This window comes from Limanda limanda, chromosome 2, assembly GCF_963576545.1.
Source record: "Limanda limanda chromosome 2, fLimLim1.1, whole genome shotgun sequence".
Taxonomy (NCBI): Eukaryota; Metazoa; Chordata; class Actinopteri; order Pleuronectiformes; family Pleuronectidae; genus Limanda; species Limanda limanda.
In genome coordinates this window covers 20,771,529-20,798,094 of record NC_083637.1, presented here as the reverse complement: position 1 = coordinate 20,798,094, position 26,566 = coordinate 20,771,529, and the positions used below count along the sequence as shown (strand labels likewise).

At 40.3% G+C, this 26,566-nt stretch overlaps 1 protein-coding gene across 1 annotated transcript in view; it reads right to left on the bottom strand.

The window, feature by feature from the left end:
• LOC133026812 (zeta-sarcoglycan) overlaps positions 1–25,557 on the bottom strand; it is a 140,810-nt gene extending 115,253 nt beyond the window's left edge. The window contains exon 1 of the mRNA XM_061093785.1: positions 25,348–25,557. Within this exon, the coding sequence (XP_060949768.1) occupies positions 25,348–25,557 (210 nt within the window). The remainder of the gene's footprint in view (positions 1–25,347) is intronic.
• Positions 25,558–26,566: the final 1,009 nt, after the last annotated feature.

The following is a 26,566-nucleotide window of genomic DNA, read 5'->3' as shown; positions in this document are numbered from 1 at the left end:
GAACTTAATTTACACTCCCAACCGTACCTCTCTGCTCACATCCACCATATCATCTTTACTCTTCCTAAATCTTGTTGGACCCCCCCTGGCTAAATTCAATCCAGTCCCGTACGTGAGGTCGTGGGTGGCCAAAGGACACAGAACTGCCACAGACACACGCAGTAAAACCTCCGGGAGGAGGAGGAGAATCCGGACATGGTCGTGATGTGGGGTGTTTTGAACTAAATATGATGAGCATACTGTCTATTAATAGGCCGCCGTGCCAATCTTTAAATAATAATAATGGAAGATTTATGTGATTTATTGTAAGCTTTGAACTTTTATTTTTTATGTTTTACAAGTTAGATCTATGTTGAGAAATGAATTGCTGACTGTAAGTCCCACCTGTGTTGATGTGGGCATTTGCCTGTTCTGTATAGCCTAAAATAATTGTAAATTATTGTCATAAAATTTATACCATGGATATTAATTGAAATTAAGGCTTGTAAGTCCCACAGCATTGTCAGTGGGCATTTGCATGTTTGTTTCAGCACCGTTTTCTGTATGCGTTTCCGGGACCTGTGCCCGTCTCGTCACCCCTGCGCTGTAATATGTACTTTGCGTTCCGGCACCTTGTGATTTACAAATTAAGCACTGAGTACCATGAAAGGTGTAGTCCATCGTTCCAGTGAGACAACCATAGGACGCAAGGAAGACATTTGAACAATGACTTAGTGAGTAGGAAAGAAACTACAGGCATCTCCATGATGTTCATTTCCTCAGGCACAGCAAAACGAACTGTCTTATGAGGTCAATCATCATCGTTGTCAGAAACTCTCAACCCTGCGCTGCCCTTTAGTGCATGTAACCATGCCAACATGAAGACAAATGAAAATATGTGGGAAATGAGGTTTCACTTTTGCTTCGTGATTAAAACAGGCCTGAGGTTTGTCACTCCTGTAATTAACTGACACTCCTCATTTATTCACTGAAAGTAATCCTAATTGATACAAATGTTTTCGTCTCTATCCAAAACCATATCTTCATTAACTACAAATATCTTTAATTCATAAAACTCCAGTCAGGTCTGATGATTGCGAGTAAAACTACCGATATTACTACACACTGCTAATATAAAACACTATTATTACTGCAGTACTGAATTGATTCCATACTGGTAGAAAATTAGTCAAATTGTGCAGCCTTGCAGGTTTCCAGAGCTGCCACACTGAGCAGGATGACTTATTTTTTGATTGTGCTGATGTGACTTCCCCTAAAAGGCACAAATACAGACTGATGACACCAAAGTTTATAAAGCGGATCTGGACTTTTGCTGCATAACATCCCTCTTGTTCCACTGCTGCTGTCACTTTTTACTGGCCACTCAAGAGCGGCTGTGAAAATAAAATGGAGCAAAGGAGATTCATGCTCAAACAGAACTATGTGACCATTGGGATATCTTGTGGGGATTGTGCTCTTTGTATTTACATGAGAATCTTTTGGACGCCAAATGGCTTTGACTTGGATTTTCTCTCAGGAACCGATGGTGATTTGACTGTGACTCTGTCGGCATATACAAACAACAGGTGTCTGACAAACACCAAACCCAGTGTGTCAGGGATGCAGGTGTTCAGAGCACCAGCCAAAACACAGTGTGGCAGCGTGCAGCACTGGCACACCTGCAAAGAAAGAAAGCACCAAATGCAAAAAAAGACTGTCACTTCGCAAATCTTTAAGTAGATCAATAGAACTACATTCCTGTTATTTAATAGTATAGTGTGGATTTTAATTTAGCTACATGATCACACACACTGGTTAATGTACTGTATTTATAAATAACTTTTCCAGTATTATCGACAACTCAAGTACCCATACACACACATTCAAACACTTTACTCTGTGTCGGGTTCAGTATTTTGCCAAAGGGAACTTCAGCATGGATCGAATCAATGACCCTCTGGTTAGTGGACGACCTTGTCTACCCCACCCACATGATCGGATCCATTCGATTTTAAAGTAAATATGTCAAAGTTTAGTTCTTAACTCACGCATTCAGGAAGCTACACACAAGCTCCTTAAGAACTTAAAAAACAATGTCAGTAGCTCTTTATCATAACTCGTGACTGTCAAATGTATAATTCAGTTGATAAACAGAAAAGTGCCCTTCAGTAAAAGTTGTCTCCCTTACCTTGAAACTCTACGACCAGTGGAAACATATAAACAAGCCCCCTGCAGAGTCTTTTTTTTCTGTCCGACCTTGCAAAGATCGCGTCAATCCCCGTTCTTTTAAAAAAAATCCATAACTTTTATCTTCCTTTCATTTTGTCAGTATCCGTCTCTATCAGACATAAAAGAAAATAAATACAAAGCAAACAGGTGTCGAGAGGGATCCTCCTTCCTCGTTCTCCATCTGAAATGGTGAGGAATTGAGTGGCAAGTCGCTCCCTGTTGGGTGTTAGAGGGGAGTCTTTTTATTATCTGTATCTGTCAAATGAAAATGCCTCGTCTCCCAAGGCCTTTGCAAACGGCAAATATGTCGTTTGCCCCACGCTGCACTGCTTGGTAGAAAAGTCAAGCTGCTGTATGTTCAACATCAGCTTGGGCTCCTGCGTTTACAGGAACAATATGATCAGTTGGAAAGTGTATGGTTGTCAGAGGTCACACATTCTGATTGGCTTTACATCGGAGCGTGTAGCGTGTGTGATTGTTTGTATAGAGAATACGATGTAATGCAATGTAAATGTGAAACTTCACTTGTGATGATTTTGTATCCGTTTGTGTACACAGTGTCGTAATTTTAGAAACTGTTTTTATTCTCTCTTGGGAATAAAGTGAAAACATGCTGCTGCAGTCAGGGACAATGGGCAGTTCCATTTTTTGTTAAGAAAAATAAATCCAATTCCTTGTGCGTCTCACAAATTAAATTTCTAAAGTCAAAAATCCTGCTAAAACAATAATTAGTTTGCCTTGTATTGACAGAGGATAAAGTAGTTTTGTCTTCAATATTCAAACCTCCAAGCAGGTGTCTCTTAATAAAACTAGAAGGACAGTGACTGGACTGAATGCCTCATCCTTGGCCAAACAGGCCCCTTACATCTAATCAAGCCGCACAGAATTATTCAGTCACCTACACGTAGCAGATATTTTCATCAAGATCCAGAAATTCTTCCATTAGAAAAAGGTGGAAATGTAAAAAAACTATTCCAAGATATACCACTTTGACCATTACTCTTCAACCAAGTTTCAAGGAAATCTGTTCAATGGTTTTTGCTTAATCTTGCTTACAACATAAAAAAAAAACGAGTAAAGATAATCTCTTTGACAGAGATTATAACGGTTAAAGAATAATTTCTCAATCAATCACTCAATATTTATTAATTCAGTAAAATATTAATATAATTATTAATTTAAAATATTATGCAGTGTTAGATTCATTGGGCTCTCCATTGACTAGACATTATATATGATGGTGTAGAAATTCATTTTAAGATACAAACTGTGGGAACATGCCTGTATGCCATATCAGAAGAGTCCTGTTTCAGTGAGGCTGAATAATGGGACATTGACCACTACTCAGGCCGGACACTCATCTGGATACTGGTATAGATTTTGGGCACAAAGTTAGGGGCCGATGTCGTTTGAGGTTTGGGTTAACACGTGCTCTACTTCAGGACTAAACAGGGCTTCTTCTGGCCTGGTTTCCACAGACGATGAACAAGGCTTACCCTTTTTCCATTATCCAACAAAGAAGGGCTATTTTCCTCCAAATGCAGGACGATAATATAATAGATCAGTCCCCAATTAAAGATCAAAAATGAAGACCACTCATTAGACTGGTTTATATTCCACATTTCCATTTCAAAGAAGGCCATTTGGCCTCATTATCCTCATTTCCCTGAATTGTTCCAACATTTCTTTGCAAATCTGTTGTGTTGAGTTAGCATTGTAAAGGTTAGAGCGAAATTCCCTTTGAAATTCACCATGCAGCTTAAGACACAGAGTGAAACTAAGAGAAATTACAAGAGAAAATTCTGGGAGATGAATGTGTTCTAGTGTGTTCAGTGGATTATGTCCCTGCTGTCCACTGTGAAGTGATGAAGAGATTGAATGTAGGAATGAAAGAAATATAGTTGATCCCCGACAGGCAGTGAGATGTGGCCATTATACTCTCGCACACAAAGAGAGGGAGAAGGAGGGATTCCCCTGTTGATGACACTGGTAGCTCCTCTGTAAACATCAATTTTTCAACTTAACCTTCCGCATCTTTAGTATCACGTCACAATGTGTTTGGCAGTTAAAGAAACATACACACATATTTAACTTGTGTAATACAACAGCTAGCTCTGCCCAAGCCACTTGATTGGTAACGGATGATTGGATGTTCCAATAACTAATAATTCATAGTTTAATGAGTTTTTTGTCTGCTATCTCATCCATCAATCAATCACGTTTCCTCTTTCCATGATTCGTCACACAGACACTGTACACCACAGCTGCTGTGTGTGTGTTATGCCTCCATCAAACCGGTGTTCTCATTTGTATTGTCGCAATATGTCTCAACAATATGATTCAGAACCCAATGAGAGCAAAGGTAATGTCATTCTGACTCATTAGGTGAGAGTGATGCTCTTGTTGTGTGTGAGGATCTGTGAGGAGCATGTCCCTGACACATTTCTAAACTGAAATATGTAGGACTGAAGACTGGGTATTATCAAGAAAGGAATAAATCATAAGAAGACTAGAAGATGAATCTGCTCCATGGGGCATAACCTCCCTTCTCTTTGTGTCACAGCAGCTGTGATTGAGTGCAGCTTTGCAAAAACTGAAGAAAATCCCCATTAGACCGCAAGAGACAATCAATGTGAACCTGTCCTAGTGCAGAGACAAAAGGAGAGGGGGAATGCCCCATGATAACACAGTTCCTTATTTCTTCTAACCGGCTGGCACCATTTATCATCAGTACCCAGAAATCCCATGTCCTCTAAAATGTTGGACTTTTTGTCCCTTTTTCCTTACCTGTAAATGTCAAGTAAATAAATCTGACCCCTCTGACTTCCTCTACAAGAAAAAAAGATTTGCAGCTAGATTAAATCATAGAATATGGTTTGTACAAAAAAATCCATAGGGAGGAGATCAATTGACTTCTGACCAAAGGCAGAATCATGCTTATATACTGTAGTATCCTTTTGTAGTCATTGTGTTATATTATTGTATCATGTATGCTACATTGTCCATTTGTTTTTGGTTGCTGTGTATGTTTGTTTGTTACTAAGCAAATTTACACAAACTACAAGTCAGATTACCATGTAACTTGGTAGAAGGAATCCGATAAGGGTATTATGGGTATGATACAGTTTTATATATATATATTTGTTTTCATTTTCTTTTACTTTGGGAGATTGTGTGTTTTTCAATATTTTCACTGATTTTACCGAGGGAAATTTAAGGGACTTGAGGTATACACTCTGTTAAATATACCGGTTTAGAAATACATAGGTGAAATAGCATAAACCCAAATGTTGTATTCTGCATTTTAACTCAGGTTTTCACACTGTTGCATGATGACAATATAGAGTAAAGGGTTAGGGTTAGGGTAACTACTAAAGAACAAGCTCTGACCAAGACCTAATCAACTGCTTCAGTATGTTGTGTTTCTATAGCTATACTGTTTCAACACAGCCAGAGCCATGGAAACTAAAGGCAATTTAAATTTTGCTCTGAGATAAACAAACCCTGGATATTATATATTTTTTGTGCAAAGTGCAAATTAAAATATTTATAAGCACGCAGCATCAGCTTCTACAAAATAGCTTTATGATTTTCAGGTTGACCTTTTTTTCAAAGGGCTTTCTGCATATTAGTTGTAGTAAAATGCATTTTGAACAAGAACAGCCTGTAGCTTATATGTGAACCAGTGTAAAAAATTCAGCTAAGAATCAATCAGCGTGCTCGACAATTGTTGGAACTCTGGATCCAGGCAAAAAGAAAAGGTATTTAAAAAAAATAAGTTATGCTCTAAATATCCATCCATCCACATTTCACGGTGTGTGCCGGATTTCACAGTGGGGAGGAAACCTTTCTCCAGGTAATGGAGTGACGGTAGGAATGAAAAACCTCGAGCAAATATTGAAAGTGGACTTTGCAGGGCCAGTCTCTGCACCAGGTTTTTCCACAACTCCTTTATTATCTTTACCCAAACCTTTCTCTGTTCATTCTCAATCCAATCTCAACTTTCATGCTTCTGTCTATGGCCAATCATCAAAACTAGAAAACGGTAAACAGCAGGAAAATAAAAATATTGAATATCAAACTGAAAATTTGAAGTGGAAGTCAGTGTTTGCATGGGACATGGGTGAGAATCATAATCATAATGTATACGTAGCCTTGGCCTGTTCCTCTGGTTCTTTGGTTTGGGATTAAATTCTGACTGTAAGTTTACGATCAAAGAAACACACAACAGAAGAATTTAGTAAGAATGCCCAAAATCTGAGGGAGGAGGCCATTGTTTTACCTCTTTAGTTGCTTTGGCTTCTCTCCACTTGGAACAAAATTGCCATTTTAAAAAGGGGCCCAGTGCCGTGATCAATTCCGTATTGGATTTACACAGTGTCTAATACACTACAACTTCCCTTTTAAAAATGTGAGCCACATAATAATGGCAATAACAAGCTGCTGATGTGCAATAATGTACTTTTCTAGCTGTCTGTGTGTGTGTGTGTGTGTGTGTGTGTGTGTGTTAGGGTGTGTGTGGGTGTGTGTGTGTGACAAAGTAAGCACAGAGGAAATTGTCTACAGAGCAAATCAAATACTCAGTAATCTCCTCACTGGGCTTGTTCCATCGATACAAGAGATACAATCAGATCATCACTTTTATAACTTTCTCCCTCTTCCTCTCATCACTTCATCTCCCCTCATTACCCTCATCTCCTCACCCGCCATTTACCATTTGTTCCCTTCACTTCCACTATACCCTATTTTTCCTGTATCCTCTGGTATGTTTAGCTCTCTCTCCCTTCTTTTTCGTCTCACCTCAAATCATGTTGTCTCTTCTATTACTTATTTTCTTTGTCTCTCATCTCCTCCTGGTTCCTCTTCTTATATAAACCTGCCCCCCCCCCCCCCCGCCTGCCCTCTCTTGTTTTTTATTTTCCTCTCATATCACCCCATCATCTTTGTCACCTCATTTGTCAGTCCTCTCATCCACCAGAAGAGGGCATCTCACAGGGAAATAAAACACTCCCTTCATCGTCTTCTTTGTCCTATAGAGGAGGAACAACTGGGAGAGGAGCAGGAAATCACCCATGTCCTTTGACAAGAAGTCTGGCAATCTATCCTACACACACACAAATGGACCCACATTTTCTACAAGAGCTGTATGGAAACTGCAACCTCAATAGACATGCACACAAGAGTGAGGCATAAAACAACACAGGGTGCCTGGAAAAAAGGGGAAGGAGGAGAAGAAGAGAGAGTGTGGGAGAGGTGAAGTGGTGCGTTCATAAAGAAGGGGTCTAATAAAGTGGTTGAGAGCAAGAGGAAAGTCATAGAATGCAAACACATATATAAAATTACAATGGCAGCGAATTCTATCTCTTTCTTTTCTCTCACTTTGTGAAGGGAAAGGCTCTTTGCCTCGGTGTGTTTTTTTTATATGTTTTTATGTAAATATATATGAGATGGCGCTTGTTATCCCAGACATGGCTACAGCACTTTTTCTCTCGGTATGCCAGAACGATCTCAAGACAAGCTTGATTATCCAAAGCTACATCAACTATAGTTTGTGCTGTGTTAAAAATCAGCACCAGGCATATTTACAGCCAAGTCGCCCTCTTAGCCGTACGTCTAAACCTATTTTGTCGGCCAGCGCTACTGTAATATGAAAAGTGTTATGAAGAGTGAAACAGAATTAGCAGCTTGTGCTTGTTTGCTTCTGCCAAGCAGTCGAGTTGCACTGATGAAAGTCTCAGTCAAAATGAGCAATTAAATAAAAATGAAGCGAATATCCCAAAACTCACATCAAAGTTGTCCTCTGACTAGAAAAATATTTACCCATTTGTCATCCAGGCTTATCTAATGACTCATAATATCATGATAAATCAAAGTAGTTGGATCATTTCTCTTTTCAGTGATTTTTCAAGCTGCCCAGTATCATTTGAAAGGGAAAAAAAACGGATTTAACACTGACCATAAGAGATCACAAGGTGTCAAGGAGCTGCAGAGGAGTGAAAACATATTTCCCATCTTTAGACCTTTGCTTAGTAAAGACTTTTCAGAGAAGGCAATCACAAACCACAATGAAATATTGGAAAATGAACATCAGGTAATATTTTTCAAAAATGGCTGCACAGCATTTTGGAGGAAATTCTTCAATTACTTCTGGCACAAAGATTGCTGGACTCAGGACAACATCACTGCTGCATGAAGAGTGGAGACGCTGCTGTGAGTGAAGACCGACACATGCACACACACACAGACACACACACACACAGGCAGGACGAGTGATGACAAAGCAGTGGACTTCTTTGCTGTGTCACCGTCACAGCTGGTGACAGCATTGATAGACACTGTCTTTAAACTTGTGCAACAATGTCCTGTACACACACACTTGCGATATTAAAAAATATGACAACCGACAGGACACTGCCAATCAAGGCAGTGTCATCTTATTACAAAGGCTGTGTCTGAACTCACCCACTCATTCACTAACCACTACTTCACTTTAGAGTGACTTCTATATGGATATAAGGACTATATATTGACTCATTGGGAAAAAATAGAAAAATCCCTTCGGTCTCAACTTGACACATTAAATGTCATTGGAGAAGAGAATGTCAGGCTCACATCACATTTATGACTGAAGAACATCCTAAGGGAGTAAATTAATTAAATTATTAAGAAGTTTTATCCCTTTCTTATGGATCCTTTCACTTTCATATCACAGCAGTACACACCATGTTAAAAGCTTGTTACTACTAAAATGTGGCTAATAGAGGATTTTTGTGCCTTCACCGCAACAGTATAATATGACACAATACGGCAGTGCACTTTTACAAACTCACTCAATACGATGAAAACAATAATGGTTTTTAAACGGAATGCTTTTAAGTAGACGTGTCCTTCTAAATGGAGCCGAGGTATCTTAAAAGTGTAGTTTTACTCTGACGAGCAGCACTAATGGGTGTGTTCAGTAACCTAGTTGCACACATTTTCTAAAGATGGCCTTCAAGTATCAAAGAATCGCAGCAGAACCAAAAATAAAACCATGGAAAGTTCAAAAAAAATTTACAGATCATTAAAAATGCAGTTTAAGTCCAAGGATCATTGTGTAAGGCTCCTAACTGCAAGAGCAAAGACAGAAATCAAAGAACATGAAGGGAAAAAAGAAGAAAATCATACAGAGTGAAACATGATAGAAATATAAATGTTTGGGATCTGCCAGTGAGTTAGCTCATACATTGATTAAGGTAATCCCTAAATCCCAAGATTGTACCAGAACCAACACTGCAGAGAGAACAAACGCAGAAATTATTGACATTAACTAATAAGAATCACAATACATTTGACTTTCCCAGACTTTCAGTGCTGGAGAATGACAATACTCTATGGTATTATTGATGAGAATTTTATTTTTCAGACAATGAATTGTTTAAATTGTTATTATAGGCTTTCGATCCCCAAAAAACATACAATATTGCAAATCACTGTTCAGTAAAAAACTGGAAAAGTGAGAGACTTAAGAAAATGCTGCATCAGTTTAAAGTAAACAGTCAGTGTCTGTCTTCCTGTTTGTCTTCATCCTTTCTGTTGGTATTTCCACAGGCCAAACCCATGCAGGTTATTTGCAGACTCTAAATTGACCGTCAGTTTAAATGTGAGACTGAGCGGTGTTTTTTTCTATATGTCGACCCTGCGTATCGTTGGCAACAGATCCCACTTGAACCCTGCCACTTGCACAGTGACAGCTTGGCTCTAGCTCCACCGCAGCACTCAAAGAAAAAGCGGTAGAGATTATGGATAGGTGGTCTTAGTGGCTAAGGTGGGAAGTTCTATAGCTCTAGATGCATTTTTTTTTGTGGGCCTGAGCTTTGTAATGACATGCAGACAGCACAGTGCAGATTCCATATTGCCATGTTTTTACATCACTCATCCTAAGTTGAAAGAAAACATTATGCCACCATAAGAAAAGAGCAAGCTCCAGTGTTTTGGCTGTAATAGCTTTTTCGTACAGTATTGCATGCACGGTTGACTAAGTACAGTAGTGAACCATTACACCCAAAATGGTAACCTCAGAGCCCATGCACTAGTCTTGCAGTATTATTAGAGGATATGTTTTTTTTTTACAATGCAAGTAATTCAGTGGACTGGGTGAAGGCTTTTACGGTGGAAAGCAGTGATTTGTAACACTGGAGCTTGGTCCATTACTGTTGTAGAAATCTTTCATTCCTTCATCTCACAGTGATTCTTGGATTTTGGAGGCTCCGCAACCTTACACCTGATCCCATTCAATAGCTCAATAAATGCTGTTATTACAAAATAAAATAATTCTCCATGTATATCAACAGCCTGTTGTTCAAACATTATTGGTAACGTGGTGGTGTATTATAACACCATATTTCATACACAGCATTATACATGACTGCGATGAATATGCTGGAGTGTGCTAATTGTCTGCTTTGTTATGTTTCATTACCTCAACCGCTGTATTCTAATTTATAACCTGGTCTTTTATGTAGCTGTATCTTATTTGCCTCCACAACAATCATATTCCCCCACGGGGGTCATTAAAGTTTCATCTCCTCCACAAATCATGTATGCACAAATGAGCAGAGAATACATTTTTAACTCTTTGTGGGGTAAGGTTGATATCCAAGCTATTCAATCAGTTAGGAGACTCTAGTTCGTACTATGTTTCAAATTATGTTAAAGATGGAGGTTAAGAGGTTAATCACATATTTTAAATGTTTATAAACGGCTGTTAGGTAAAGAATGAAATGCAACGCTGGACTGGCCTAAAGGTATTTACTGTTAAGAGACAACCAGGGTGAAGTGTACTTGTCAGACAGCAGCCATCCCTCTGAAGAGGTCCACGTACACTTCAGCAACACGATCCTGAGATGTATTTTTGAAATATCTAAGTCCAAAAATAGGTTATCCATACCTTTGGATGCGACCCATAGGAATGTACCAGCAGTTTACCTTACCTGTGTTGCCATGGTAACTATGATAAATATGCTATTATGGTTGTGGAGCAGTCACGATTTAAAAAAAAATCAGGTTAATGATAAAAACACTATCTCCAAAAACATGCTTTTAATTAGAATGATATTTCCTTTGTCAGTTAATAAAGGAGGGGGATATTCGTGAATCACTCAGCCCAAGACACCGACTGACTGATGGCAGATGCCAAATTTGGTCGGCCAGAGGGACGTTTCAATTATAAGATTCAATTATTTCATAGAAAAAAGGAGAAAAGTACGAAAACAGAGAAGAAAGAGACCAACATAGGGAGAAGCATGTTGTCTTATGTTAAAATCAAAACATAACATAGCAGAAATAAAGCTAATACATCATAATGATGCTGCAATAGCTGCTAGACTCACTTACTGATTGAGGGAAGTGGATAGAGTGTGGCTTAGGTTGAGCCAATGCTGAACCTAAACAATTTTGCCGTGCAGGGCCATGGATCAGAATCGAACCCGTGCCGCTAGCCTCAATGTGGGGGAAGCTCTACCAGGCGAGCTTTACGCCGTCCCTAGTTTAATTACTTTATATATGGGTTGGCTTAATCAACAGCAATGCATCATATTCTATAAAGTCTTTCATTTTTTCCAACTTAATACGTTTTTTCTGTGAAAGCTTTTTCTTCTCTTTTCCATTGTAGCAGTGGTGAAGACGCTGTGATCAGAACACATAACCATCATCTCACCTCATCTCACAGGTTTGCAGCAGAATCGCGGCTTGAAGAAAATTGAGGCGAGAGTTTCCTTAACTGAAGTACTCACTTGGGCATTTTAACTCAGCGAGCGTGAGTAAGAGCAGCAACCGAATGCTTTAAACTGAGGGTCATTATCGAGGGTCTATCTGACAGGGAGTATAAGGCAGCATCTCTGTGTATTACCTCAGTCTAGAAGCCAAACTACAGCACTAAGTGCATCTGTGTGTTCTGTGGCCTTCACAGGAGTCATTATCCATATCAGGGCGAATTGAAAGACTGTGCACGAGAAATGTTCATCTCATCCACTCGATTTAATGTCATCATTATCTTTTCCTTCACTACCATCTGCTTGCTTTGTTTGCTCCAACAAAAGCTAACAAACCGGGACTATGTGATATGTATGATGATGGGAGCTATGCAAAAATGTAAATGAAATATGCATGGTAAATGTGAGCCACCATGCATAGAAGATGCCCGCTCAGCAGGGATTATTTTGAGAATGATTTAACTTTAGGGCCTCTCGTTTAATGGAGAAAATAAATATATATTTGAACACACACACACACACACACACACACACAGTCACATACAAATGAACATGCATATTCCCCAAATCCCAAAAGACATTTTCAAACAAATGTTCCATTTAATTGTCTAAACACAAAGTAACTGGTCTCTCCTTCAAACATACACGTGTACGCACACACAAACATGTAGGCACGCTCACACACACTCACACACTCTCTCACACACACACACACACACACACAAACACACACACACTCACACACTATTAAGTTGACTGTGTGTTCATTATTTATCATTGTTTATATCTTTGATAGAGGGCCGGCGGAGATAACAAAGCTAAAACTGCTGACTGATAGACATTTTGCCTTCACACATATACAGTACAGACACACTTACACACTAGATGGAATACCCCCTGCTACCAAAACACACACACATACACACACTGGAGCTTATGGAGCTGTACGAACAGGCAGGCAGTCAGCTGTTTGTGTGTGTGTTCCTTATTTATCATCATTTGACATATTGCCACTGGAAATAATAGGGATAAAGTGCTGACTGATTCAGATTTAGTTGTCACATATACTCCCCGACACAACTGCTGTCTTACCCACACACATACACACACACAAATATACCCTGAGGTCTGTGCATAAAAATACACATCAAAGTGATTTAATGTTAAAGTTCTTGCCTGTCTCAGTGAGTTTAAACAAAAAATGTTGCTGACGCTATAAAAAAGACATCTTTGTTGTTTGCAGACAATGATTTAAAGTGGAAATCACAGAGACAGTTTCCTTCATTTTTTACCTTTTGTTTTTATCTTTTCTCTTTGTCGATATACATCCGTTGCATCCTTCCCTCACTCGTAATTTAGACCATGTGGGTGGTGCTGTGATGTCAAATTTGATTGTGAGTGTGTTTGGCAACAGTGCTCATACGATCTCATCACATGTGTTTCAAGCTTGAAAACTATGGGCAAATTCAGGCTAAAGAGCCAAAACTATATGTAGAAACAAAAGGTTTAAGAAAACTAGCGGATGAGCCTTATGCAAAGCTTTTTGGTTTTCAAATCAGTAGACGCATGATTGTGTCACCCCTGTGTGTCTATGTATGTGTGGTGCCGTAGGACACACAAACTATATGGAGATTAGCTCATTAAAATGTTCATCCACATTTTAACACGTAATGTTTCTCAAAAGATATAAAATTGTGAGCCATGCCACTCACCATAGTCTTCAGTATTTTTAAGCCATCTTTTGTGACCAAAACGCTAACTCTAGAAGCTGCAATCTCATTGTAGATCCAATGATATGATAAATCTCAACATGCCAGTTACAACCTCACTGAAACCACATACGTGTTTTCATATTGCATTGTTGTGGTTGCAAGAGGCGCACGTCTGACTTGTCTCCAACACCACTGCAGGGATGATGATTATTACAGCCACGTCAGGCTCTACATCAAATGATCAAGCTTCAGAACCAGAAGGTTATTCAACCTGTCAATCATATTATAACGTCACTGAGCTCAGTGGCTTAAAATTAAGGAAAAGTGACACTTTGTGAAAATTCAATGTTCCCATGAGAATCATGAACGCCACATTCTGATTAGAACTTAATTACCTCATGAGAAAAAGACTCATGTTCTAATTGACAGCATTGATCTACTTGAAGAAGTAGTTTGACAAATTAGTCAGATAATCTGTTTCAACCAGCATTAATACACTTACGTATGTTTAATTCTTAACATCTCCCAGGTACCATATGGGTTTGAGTGTGTGTGTGTGTGTGTGTGTATGTGTGTGTGTGCGTGCATGCGCGTGCTGGCAGACGTGTGCGTGTGTGTGTGTGTGTGTGTGTGTGTGTGTGTCTGTGAGTTTGTGTGTGAGTGTGTGTTCATTGACCACTCAAGCGATTAACATCAGGTTTGTCAGCACTCTGAGTCTGATGGATACGACACATAAACCCCTCTCCAGTGTGTGTGTGTGTGTGTGTGTGAAACAGGGGGACAGAGTATTTCACGCTGGACTCTCCCATCACCTGAGGTCAGCACTGTAACTGACAAAGTAAGAAAAATGTGTGTGTGTTTATGTGTGTGCTGTGTGTGTGTGTATGTGTGTGTGTGTGCGTGCATGCACGTGCTGGCAGACGTGTGCGTATGTGAGTGTGTGTGTGAACAGCCATAATGACGGTGGCTGGTCTAGACGAGGAGCTGAGAGCAGCAGGTTCCGGAGCTCATTTTGCCTTCAACAGCACATTCTAATTTAAAAGAACCAAAATAAATGAACAGTGTTATATAACACTGAGACCCTTAAACCTAGTGCATGCAGTGCTGATGATCTGTTTAGAAATATATTATAGATTTTAACACTGTGATTGAATTTATGATATTGGCTGATATTTTACTGTACTCATCATACACTGACATTTAAATTACCACATTTGTATCCGGCACTATTATTCATTACCCTCAAATTAATCAGTGACCTCCCGTTAAGAGATCAAGTGGTGTAGAATATAATTTCCCTATTATGTCCAATAAATAACCCAAGGTATTATCACTGGGTTTACATGGAATAATAAATAAAACCAAATATTTAACAGTGCATGAGTATTTAAGTGAGTCTGTGTGTGTGTGTGTGTGTGTGTGTGTGTGTGTGTGTGTGTGTGTGTGTGTGTGTGTGTGTGTGTGTGTGTGTAAGTATCTTTTCAATTCAAAGCATCCAGCGGCCCTGGCCCTGGACCGGAAGATAGTAAGGTGACTCAGACGGCCACACATCAAACTCCACACTGCCTGTCTCTGCCAGCCCATCATCCACTCACTTCCACTCCATGAGGCAGTGGAAACAGACACCTCTCCAAGTCCCTAAGGACCCCAGAGGCAGAGGACAGGAGGGAGAAGCTGAGCGTGGATGATGGGACACTCTATTTAAACTGCGCACACGTACACACACATACACACACACACACACACACACACACTCTCTTCCTTCTCTCACTCCATCTCCCCCTTGTTCCTATCTGTCTTCTCCCATGCATCATTCACCATCCCTTTCTGCTTGCCTCCTTTGCTGCGATCCTTCTATTTTTGTTTTCCTCTCTCCACCACACCAGTCACCGAGATTTGTTTATTTGTAAAGAAACTAAGCACCCCCAGGCGAGGCGTTTATGAAAAAATACACATCTTATCAACATAAATCAAAAGTGCAGCTGTGACAGCAAAGAGCACCTCATCCGCTAATTGAGATCGCGTACCTATCGCACTATTTGCCTGAAGGGAATGGCACACCCGGATTGTCTGCTAAACAGCAGCGAGTTATTGTTCTGCATGCAGAAAGCTGAATCTGTCCCCTTATTCTCGTCCCTTAATCTCCTCTGTCATTAAACGTCATTATATCTATGCATTTTGTTTTTCGGTAAGGTAATGTGAGGCACTAACAAATGCACTGACCTCAATTAGCTTCTCATTTTGATCTATAGGGGATTTTTTTTGACATATTTGCTGAGATGATTTAGTAAGAAACCTGAAAATGTGAGGAAGTCTCCAAGCAACATAATGAATCTAAAAATCGAACAAATGCAGCCAAAACCAGAGGAAAGGCTCAGATGGAGGCAAACATATAAAATTATCCTAAATGCTGCAAAAACAAGGTTTAGTCAATTGTTTGCAGAGAAAATAACTTATTTTTGTGGAGCTTTGGTTCTCTGAACACACATTTGGAGTCTGTATGCGTTGAAGTGTTATGGGTAATGGAAAGCAGCGCAAACTAGTTGGTGTACACGCCTCCCAAATCTCCACAAGGCATCATGAGGACTGAGCTGAATGGTTAATCCTGCTTTTGTTGGGAGGTTGGTACTGAAAAGGCAGAGAAACAAAACATCATGTAAATGTTACTCCACATTTCACAATCATGTCCTTAATGCCAGAGAAAGCAAAAGCCCATATTCATGTTTTATTCCCATACCTATAAAGGCATGTGTGAGGCCATTATAAATCAGCGTAGGTGTCAGGGTTTTCATAAAAGTTCAGCATACTTTGTATTTTCTAAATTTTAAAGTGAATTGGTTGAATAGATTGAGTAGCATCCAACCATGGTTGTGTTTCTAAATTATAGAACAGTGTCTCGTCAGGTAGCTGTGTGCATCGCTGATGATCAGACCTGTTTCTACATCTCGAGGAAGAAAACACACATTTGGGGTAGTAAGCCCCTTCCTTTCTTGGTGAATACGGTCTGAAACCACATAGTTGTAACATCCAGATCGGTGTGGGTGACTGCACCTCCTCCTGTTTTCATGAATACAGTGCCCCTATTCAGCCCTTTCCCCCCGTTCTTGCTTACAACCTCATCACACCTTACAGAGCCCTTTCTCCTGAAACCCCGTCCTGCTTTTTGTGTTATAATACACATGTGGTGTTGAAAGCCCTGTTCTGTGTAACAGGCTGGACTCTGGTTGAATATTTCTCTATATCACCAGCAGGTCACTTAGGTCTTCTGACTCTGGAACAAACTTCCTTTCTGTGTCAACAGCTTTAAAAAGCAGCCAAAACTAGTTTATTTAAACTTGCCGTTGTCTAGACTTCTATTGTCTGGTTTTCCAAATGTGTCTTCATGTTTTATTGTTTGTTTATTGTTCATTTTAAACGTTACTGACCGAGTTATGGTTAAGGAGGCCGGGAGCCACTTTAACCCCTGCTCTGGATGCACTGAACACTGCTTCAGCTTAATAAGCTACTCACAGGCCAGATTTGTTTTTCTACTGTTTTATTCTTGTTGTATTTCCCTACTGCAAACCTACACTCTGCAGCCATAAACCCCACTGGTAATTAATGTTGGCCATTTTTATTGATTTCCCCATTGTTGGTTTATCGCATTTAAAGCACCTTGTAACTCTGATTTAGGAAGTGCCTCAATAATAAAGTTTTATTTTATGGTCCGTCTGATTGGCATCCAATCAGGACTTAGAAATAAAAAGCGGATATTCAAACAGTGCCAGTAGAACTTTACTATTGTCACCTGTGTGTGAGAATACAGAAGCAAATTACAGACCACTAACAGTTTTATCGTGTTTCCATTTATCACGTTGATGTGGTATTGGTTTAATGTGGTTTGGGATTACAGGTTCACAAAGTTACTGCACAAAGTTACACACAAATATTTCTTCCTTAGACTTTGAGTCTTGACAACAAAATTGTGGAGACGTAAAAAATTCTCAATGTTAATAAATTAAATTTGTTTTATTACCTTAATGTATAAGAGGATTATTTAAAGAAAAACACATATTATAAGAAGTCAGTATGCAGAACAGCACACTACAAACTGTGTTATAAAGAGTTTACTATTGTAGATGGAGCAGGTATTGATGACAAACACCCACACACACACACACACACACACACACACACACACACACACAGTCTAGTCCAGACCAGGAATTAGGCAGACTGATTGGTGAGTGACAACTGAAATTGAATTTCTCTGTAGTGAAAGCCCCATAGGACTTGGGTAGGACACACACTCACACACGCACACACACACACGGCAATATGGGTAAACACACACAAGCATGACCACACAAACACACACTCCAACACAGGCACACATCAGCATGCACAATTGATGAATAATTGCTGTCACACACAAAAACACATACACGTATTTCCTCTTTCACTATCCCTGTCACTCTCTCTCTCTCTCTGCCTCTCTCACACATCCACACACACACACACACACACACACACACACACACACCAGCACACACTCTTTTCCCCACACATCCCTCCTCTCCAATTTGCTGCCAAAGCTGTCTCTTCAAAAGCAGATCTCTTTTTTCTCTCCACACCATCACAATGAGAATGGCATCTGGCAACTGCAGACAAAACAAAAGTTTGAGAACGGCCGTCATTATGCCACAGCCATGATTTGAATGATGGTGACTGAAATGACAGTCGTGGAGCTGGAGAAGAAGCAACGCCCTTTAGTCTGATTTTAAATGAGAAATGAGAAAGAAAGGAGGCACACATCCATGTCGCGTATGTGTTTGTATGTATTTTAATATCCCCTGCCTTTGAGTCACAATGATAATCGTGATAATCGCGTCATCCTTTTCAGGGAGGCCACTGGAAAGAGACTGGAAGCAGCTGGATGTTCCTGATGGAAACACGTGTATCAGCGTTGTGAAGGTGCAACGCCACAACGAGCAGCACAAGAAGATTCACATGTCGCCTGCACTCTCATTGATTGCAACTTGGCCTGTAATGGTTCTGAAACCGAGATTGAAATGATCTTACAAAACCATCTTCTCACATCCAGGCACAAAAGGATGGAGCTGTGATATAACCACTGCATCACCACCGCATGTGAAGCCCGTCAAGCTCCCACTACTCTCACTTCTTTTACACTCGAGAATTAATAATGTAACACAATTCTGTTATCCATCCCCTCTACTGATTCTGATTCAGAGTTGAAAGATTGATTATGGACACTTTTTGGGGTTATCAATGTACAGTGATCTGAAACATTATAAATTATACAGCACCATTCTGGGGATCTTTTCACAATACTCCACTGTTTTTTTCCAGGTCGCGTTTACAGCCTAATGCAGACACACACAACAGTAGCATTCTTTGAAATGCAAATATAGCTGCTATGTGACATTTTTTGATGAAGCTTCTACTAAATATTACTGTGTGTGTGCTTGTGTGTGTGCTTGTGTGTGTGAGTGTGTGTGCATTATCAACTGTTAAATTCACTGTGGGAATTTGTGATGAAAAGATAGTGTTTGTTTTGACATTCCTACAAATACTGATTTTAACCCCCCCCCCCCCCCCCAAGTTGCTTTCGACCCAGAGGAGGAGGCGAAAATAAGTGTGCATGTTCACACACATTTCTACACATCTTGAACAGCTCTTTTTAACATTCACTACCAGTCTTCTTCCACTAATAATCTCCATCCCACATCCCTGCTCCCATCCTACTGTTAGGTCCAGGTTTCTGTCTCCCTTTTCTTTCCTTGTGTTCTCCCTGTGTTTGTCCTTCTCCCGGTGTGTCTTGTCCGTCTCTCTCCGTGTGTGTGTGTTTGTCTGCCTGCAGCTGGGCGGGGCCTACTCTGGCCTGCATGGGAGCTGAGCTTCATCTCCTTGTCAACGCCACCTCTCCTCAGTTTATAAAACCCCAGCTCATCTCTCCTGTCTTCGCCAGATCGTCTTTCCACCAGTATGGCTTTCGGAACGTGTATCATCTAGTGATTTTTTTATGCCCGCTTTGCTGCCAACTTATCCCTTGCTCCTTTTTTAGCTACAGAACCAGCTGCTCAGTGTCATCCTGTTTTTCCAACCTCATCTGCTCCGGGCCTCAGCCTACCAGCTCCACTCTGATCACCACCAGTCTGCCTTCCTTCTGGACTCCACTGCCTGCACCACACCACTCCAGCTCCATCGAATTGAGCAAACATTTTTTAGAACCATCTGTTATGGAAAGTTTCTGGAAGCTGGTTAAAGGAGAACTGCAGAAGGTTTTTTATTGTAGACTTGATGCATCAAGGAGACCAGAAAGTGGAACAATATACAAACGCTAACACAGTAACATTAGCAATTGTCACCAGCAAGTCTAACACGTCATCCACAGTCTCCCAGTATACCTTCCTCTACTTGTGTCATTCATTCAGCACATCCATGAATGGCTAGAATTGCTGTCCCTCTCTATGTTACATGTAGGTGTCCTATTGGATAGTCAAAAGTGTGCATTCCTAAATCACATTGTGTCCTTAAGTCTTGCCACTTATGAAATAAACAAAAGAGAGGAAGTTGGTGAGAGTTAAAGTTGGTGCATCTCTGTCTGGGGCACCTGAGTTAGATATGAAAGTCCCTGAGCGTACACACTACAATGTACTGTTGGTTGGCCCCTTATCTATAACCTGACCCTTGGTACTGCTAAGAGAGAGAAGGGAGTATCTGTGGAATTAGACAGGCACTATTCTCCTTTACAGATATAACATAATATTACATAATGAACATAATATATAGTGGCATAAACAGGAATGTGTGAGTATGGTCAAAAATTATCCAACATATCATATATTGTATATTTTTCCCTTCTCCAACAGAACATACTGATCTATTTTGAGTGATATAAAAGGCCTAACTAATAGGCACTGGACTAACAGCTGAAGTGACGCTGGAGCAGGATGACCCACATGAAGTCGGTCTCTACAATATTTCTTTCAAGATCAGTCTAAATCTGACAGCAGACAGAAAACATAGCCGAGAGAGGTCAAGTGCATTATTAATATGTTGTTCTGCATCATTCTGTTTTCTACAATACTGCAGTCAGTCCCTTTTTGTTATCCCACAAGTCAATGTTCACTCATTGCCACTAAAATTAATATATATGTTTGTATGAAACTTTTTTATCATTAGCAATCGTGGGAAATGCAATGCTAATCTGAAACAATGTATTTTTAAAACATGAGCCGAGGCTCTCCCACATCAGTGTCTGACCTCCTGTAGGTTAAAGCACTGGATTATATTTATCTATTGAGTCATTCTTCTCTCATTTATGTGAGTTCAAAGAGGTTTCAAGGCTCTTATATACTACTACGTGTCCGTTTCTCGGAGAGGTCTCAGCGGGAGACAAAGAGTCTTTTTGATTTTTACTTCTCCGTCAGTCTACGTCCGGAAAAAATTCACTGCCAAACCCATAGGTGGCGCAACGGAAGACGAGCTCAGAGAAGCCTACCCCATTTGGGAAGAAGAAGTCCACGTGTCTCTGTTGACATGTTAGCTTGCGTCCCACACACTGAACCATGGCAACTAACAGAACTAAATAAAGTGACACCCAGCGGGTCAAGATGCTGATGTTATAGTTTCTTAGCGCAGCGGTTCTCCGGTCTTGTTTCCGAACTGTGTTGCTGATTCCACAGCTTGAATCTGCTTGAGGCTACATGTAGCTAGAAGCTACACGGACCTAGCTCCCCCCCAGCTTCCACACACAGTCAGCAGGGACTCCCGACACTAACTACTACTATCCAGTGTTTGCTTCTAACCTGACGGTATTATAGAAACAGTGTCATGATAGAAGTGGAATTAAAGTCGTGACGGCGGGTTCTTGCACTGTTACCACCGCAGTTAGCATGGTGGCTAGCCTAGCCCGCTAGCCTAGCCTGCTAGCGCCGTTTTGAAAGCTCGTTATAACCGTATGTGACCGTGCACACATGCCCTCAGTGCTCTAACGAGCCACCGTCAGCCGGACAACTCCGCTGGCTTAACACACACGTCACATTAATCGTAGAATCATAGTTGTGTTCGTTTGTTGCTACATGTAAACAGGAAGTTTGAGGTCCGGAAATACGGAAATGACGTCATACGGAAATTATGTCGTTCGCGGACCAATCACAGCCAAGAGCGGTCCGTCGGGTCTCCAACATGAAGACGGATAGTTAGAAAAATCAGACGTGTACGAAAAGCTGTCCGACGCCCTCGGAGTGGACGTTTCACGACGGATAGGGCGGTCTTATCTGTCCGTAATAGAAACAACGGAGAGGCATAAATTGGCCTTAAGTAGCTATGATGCCTGCTCCCACGACTCATGTTTATAAATGGTTCCCAAAGTCCACACTGAATTTCTCCAAAGAGATTTTTATGTATGCTGCACCTCATGCCTTTGACTTTCTGCGACTTGATTTTAAATTGTGGCTCCTCTGCTGGAATTTGAATGAATTTGCTGCAGCATAAATATAGAGTTTTGGGCATATTCTAAAGCCTGATGTGTCTAATTGAGTCATTGTTTTGGAGAAATGTCTCAGCAGTTTTATATTTTGTGTATCTGCATTGATATTGGTGTCTTTTAAGAAACATTGAGTTTCACAATTCAACATAACGCTGCAGTTTTTGTTCTTTTTATATACAGACACAATTTCTGGGGATTTTCACTTCAAACATTTCACTTCTCTTATTGACACTCTGTGCTTCAACATATTTAATTCAAAGAAACATGGTGAATCCAGTGTTTTTCATTAATCACGTCGCCTGTGGCAGCTCGCAAAAGGTATCCGTTTCCCAGAGAGAATCTGATTCTGTGCGACACACTGCGATATTAACTTTACGTGCCCTGTCTAACTTTTAATCTAAGTGGGTTCACATTAATATAGATATAACAGTGAGAGATAACACATGGTGCCTAAAATAAAAAGGTTCAGGAGTAATTGGACGCTTGGCTTCTTTATGTTTCATGGGCAGCTGCATCATACTAGTGTGTGAAAGATCTCGAGTGGCTCAGAGTTGACAGAAAAGTTGACATTGAGGTTGAATTGTTCATGTAAGTAGTAAAAGCAGTGACAATCAGAGTGAAGGGGATAACAATGAGGCTTTGAAACAAAACTATAAAATGGCTCCGTGACTTGGTACAGAGGAGCAAGTCATTCTGCATTAGCAGGAAATGATTTGCATGATGGAGAAAAAATAGTGTGAAGTATACTCTCCAGGATGTTTTCATTTCCTTTTCAATTAGCAGGAGAACCCTAACGGCCATGACTAATGTTGAATCTGGCTTTATCAACATGATGCAAAGAGGAAAGTGTTGGTTCTGTTATGGCCGCTGTGATCTTTTTTCATGCTGCTCGTCAGTATCTATATACGAACGATCATGACCCGAACACTCTGAGTTTAAAAAAGAGATAAAAAATGGTTTAAATATATAAATAACACTGACTTCCCCTCCCCTTTCAATACACCGCTCCACATGTTATTAATGAAGAAAAGCAACCAATGCAGTCGAGCTGGATTTGGATATTCTGTTTTGGAGATAGAAACTGTCATTGTTGTATCAACGTTATAAATGAATGCATGATCCAATCTACCTTCACTTTAAGTTTATTCGATATCTGCCATATTTTATGGTGATTGGTAAGATCTATGTCTATCATTTGAATTACTTTATGGAGACATAACTCTCTAAATAACAGACAAAAACACTAAACAGCAAATCAGACCGATACCTGCATTATCACAATCTACAGGCCCAACAATATATTCAGTTAAGAAAAGATAACATAAAAAGATAAACACATAAATTAAATAGATAAATCAACTGCCTCAACTCAATTCTTGGGGTTATTAAGATGATGTATTTGCAAGATTTGTAAATCTGTATAAATTGCATCTGTTTTACTTTATATTGCTCCAAGTATCACACTCAAAATTATAATAATTAAAACAGATTCTCTACTTAACTTCTGTTCAGGCAGTTTATTTCCTTCCTCTGTGCCTTTATAACTCCTCCTGCCTCTTGATCTCTCTTACACTCTCTGTTTTTCACACACCGGTACATAGCCTATAAAATATCCTCTCCTCTTTTATGCCTAATGCTGGCTGTCTCCCCCTGGGCATATTCTTCAGCCCCCCCCACCTCTCCTTCTCTTTTTTTCCTCCCCCATATTCTGAAGTTGTTCACTGAAACATATGGTGATGCGCAGAGGCTTTACCAGAGGTTTACAGAGGTCAAATCATGCCTCATTTGCATATATACTATCACAGAGTAGTTTCTTGAGCGCGGGGGCATTATGGGATATTTGATATATGGGTGCTGTAACTCGTGGATGACATGCTCAGAGAGACCGACTTAAAAAGGCACAGACAAAGACATAGAGAGGCCACTAGAGATACATCAAAACAATCAGTTTTTTCTTTTGCCCTAAAAGTGCTGGTCTTATCATCCTGTGTGTTCAGGATCCTAAAATGTTAAATTTTATCCAGATTTAAACAAAAGCGTATGTATAATGTTTCACTGCTGCTTCTTTTTCCCCAATCAGTCAAGTGAAATGTTTGTATTTGGCACAAAACCATTGTGCCTCGAAAGTGGTTTCCAAAAGGTGCTTACAAAGCAAAGCGGCACAGTCTGGACATCAACAGCAATAACAAGGCGGAATGAACAAATACATTAAAATCACAAAATATGAGCAATAACAAAGAATATATGAAATATGAACATAAACAACTTTCAGCTTCATCAAAAAGTCAATGAATAAAAACAGGTTTTGAGATGAGTTGTGAATACTTGAACTGATTCCGCTGATTTCCGTGTTTCCCAGAGGAGTAAAACAGGTCGGTGCAGTCGCCCTTCGGCAATTTGTTTAAACTGAGGCTTTCAAACCAAACTGGCATTTCTTTCTTATAGGAGCACATGACATATATAATGGTTAAATGTTCAGTGTGTAAGATTAAGTGACATAAAGTGGTGAAGTATCATGTTGCAGCTGCAGCTAATTTGTCCAGTCAAGGTCAAGACAATTTGTACAGTTTAGATTATTACATAGTAATGAAAACATCCCTATTTTATATAAAATTTCTGCGAATAGATCCCTTTCACTGACTAGATCTGCTGCCAACTTAAAGCCAGAACAACACCCACCATGTTTGGTCCTTTTATATAGAACGACAAGAATAATGGTGCAACATTTTCATGATACTCCATGAGATTTATTTAAGGGCCAAACCAACAAACTCTAGTGCGCACATCCAATGATGTTCCTGAGTTTAATGTCCAAATAAACTACATTAAGCAGCTGAACAAAAGACTAAGTCCTTAATCAAGGCCACTGAGAGAAAGGAGTGGAGAAACAGAAAGGCTCAGCAGCAGGAAACTATGTCAACATCCTCTTATTGAACAAGGACTCCAGGGGTACTCTCAGTTTGTAATTCATTCATTTGGACAAGACTCAAAATATAGCACAAATAATTGACACACGCACGCCCCCCCACACACTCCCTTGATTTGACCATCACTGATGTTACCTTGCATTACAGCAAACCTTTTAACCCACCACTTATAACTTCCTCCCATCAACCCATTTAACATCCTGGCATTTTAACGACACACATACACAGAGACCCACACACACGCCTCTTACCGGAGTGAAGTTCATGACTTTGAGGATCCAGATGGTCAGTGCAAGGTTGACGATCATGGTGACGAGGAGGAGGAGGATGAAGAAGTACAAGCATCTCTTCCTCCAGCCATAGATCCCTACTGCCGGGTAAACCTGGGCACCGCACATGGACGCCCCCCGTTGGTGGAGCGGGTTGGGCTGCGCTGCAAGGATGTACTGCTCCTGAGTCATCTGAAAGACACAAATATGGAGAATACACGTCAGGATGGCTCATTTATAAAAGATCTTAGATTTAGAATTAATGTTGATGATATTTATATTCAAAACAGTGTGAAGTCATTTGAGGGGAAACTGAAAATTTTGCATCACTCGACAAACCCTAGTTAAGTGACTCATATCCAATAATATATAATTTTTCACTCTTCCTTCTTATTTTTTTCCGACTATAAGTTTCTTGTTTTGAACAGAAAATCTGTGTTAGTTCAGCTCTGCACAGAAGCTTGACAAGCATTAAGGGAAAGAGTATTGAAAGGAAGGAAGAGGAAGGCGACTGTCTGCAGAGCAGACAAAAATAAAGCAGAGTGAGGAGAGGATGAACTTTTGTGGGTTTTTGTCGTGAGAGGAAGAATGGAAACTGTTCTAAACAGTTGAAGATTAAGCATAACATGATGGAGTAGGACACAAAGCATGAGAGATTGAAGGAGAGGGAAGGTGACGGAGCAGGGTTGAGGGTGCAACTGAAAGGCATGAGACTGGAAAAAATAATATAGAGGTGGAGCGGCGAAGTGAAGAGATAGCACAGGCATCAAGTAGAGAGAGATAGAAAGCCAGGATGAGAGAGAGAGAGAGGGGGCAGATAAGACCGCCGAGGAGGACAGAGTCCATTAGTTGTAGTGCAGCAGGAGGAGTCATTGGTGGCAAGAGATATGGACACTAGCTGCAAGGCACTACTATCTCTATGATCTCCTCCTCTAACTCTCTCACACTCTCTTTACCTTGCTCTCTCCACTTCAAACTCTCTCCCTAATTCACTTCCTATCGCTCCCTCTCTTTTTATCAGTCTCTCTCACACACATAATGTCTTTACTTGCTGAGGCTGCATGACCTTAACACCTCGGCCACTGTTGATCTTCTTTTTCCACCCTGCAATACTTTCTCTCCATATACTCGCACATGATGATACCAACCAGGCTTGATGGCAAAGAAAAATGCTGACTCCTGCCTGGCCCGCAGAAAAATA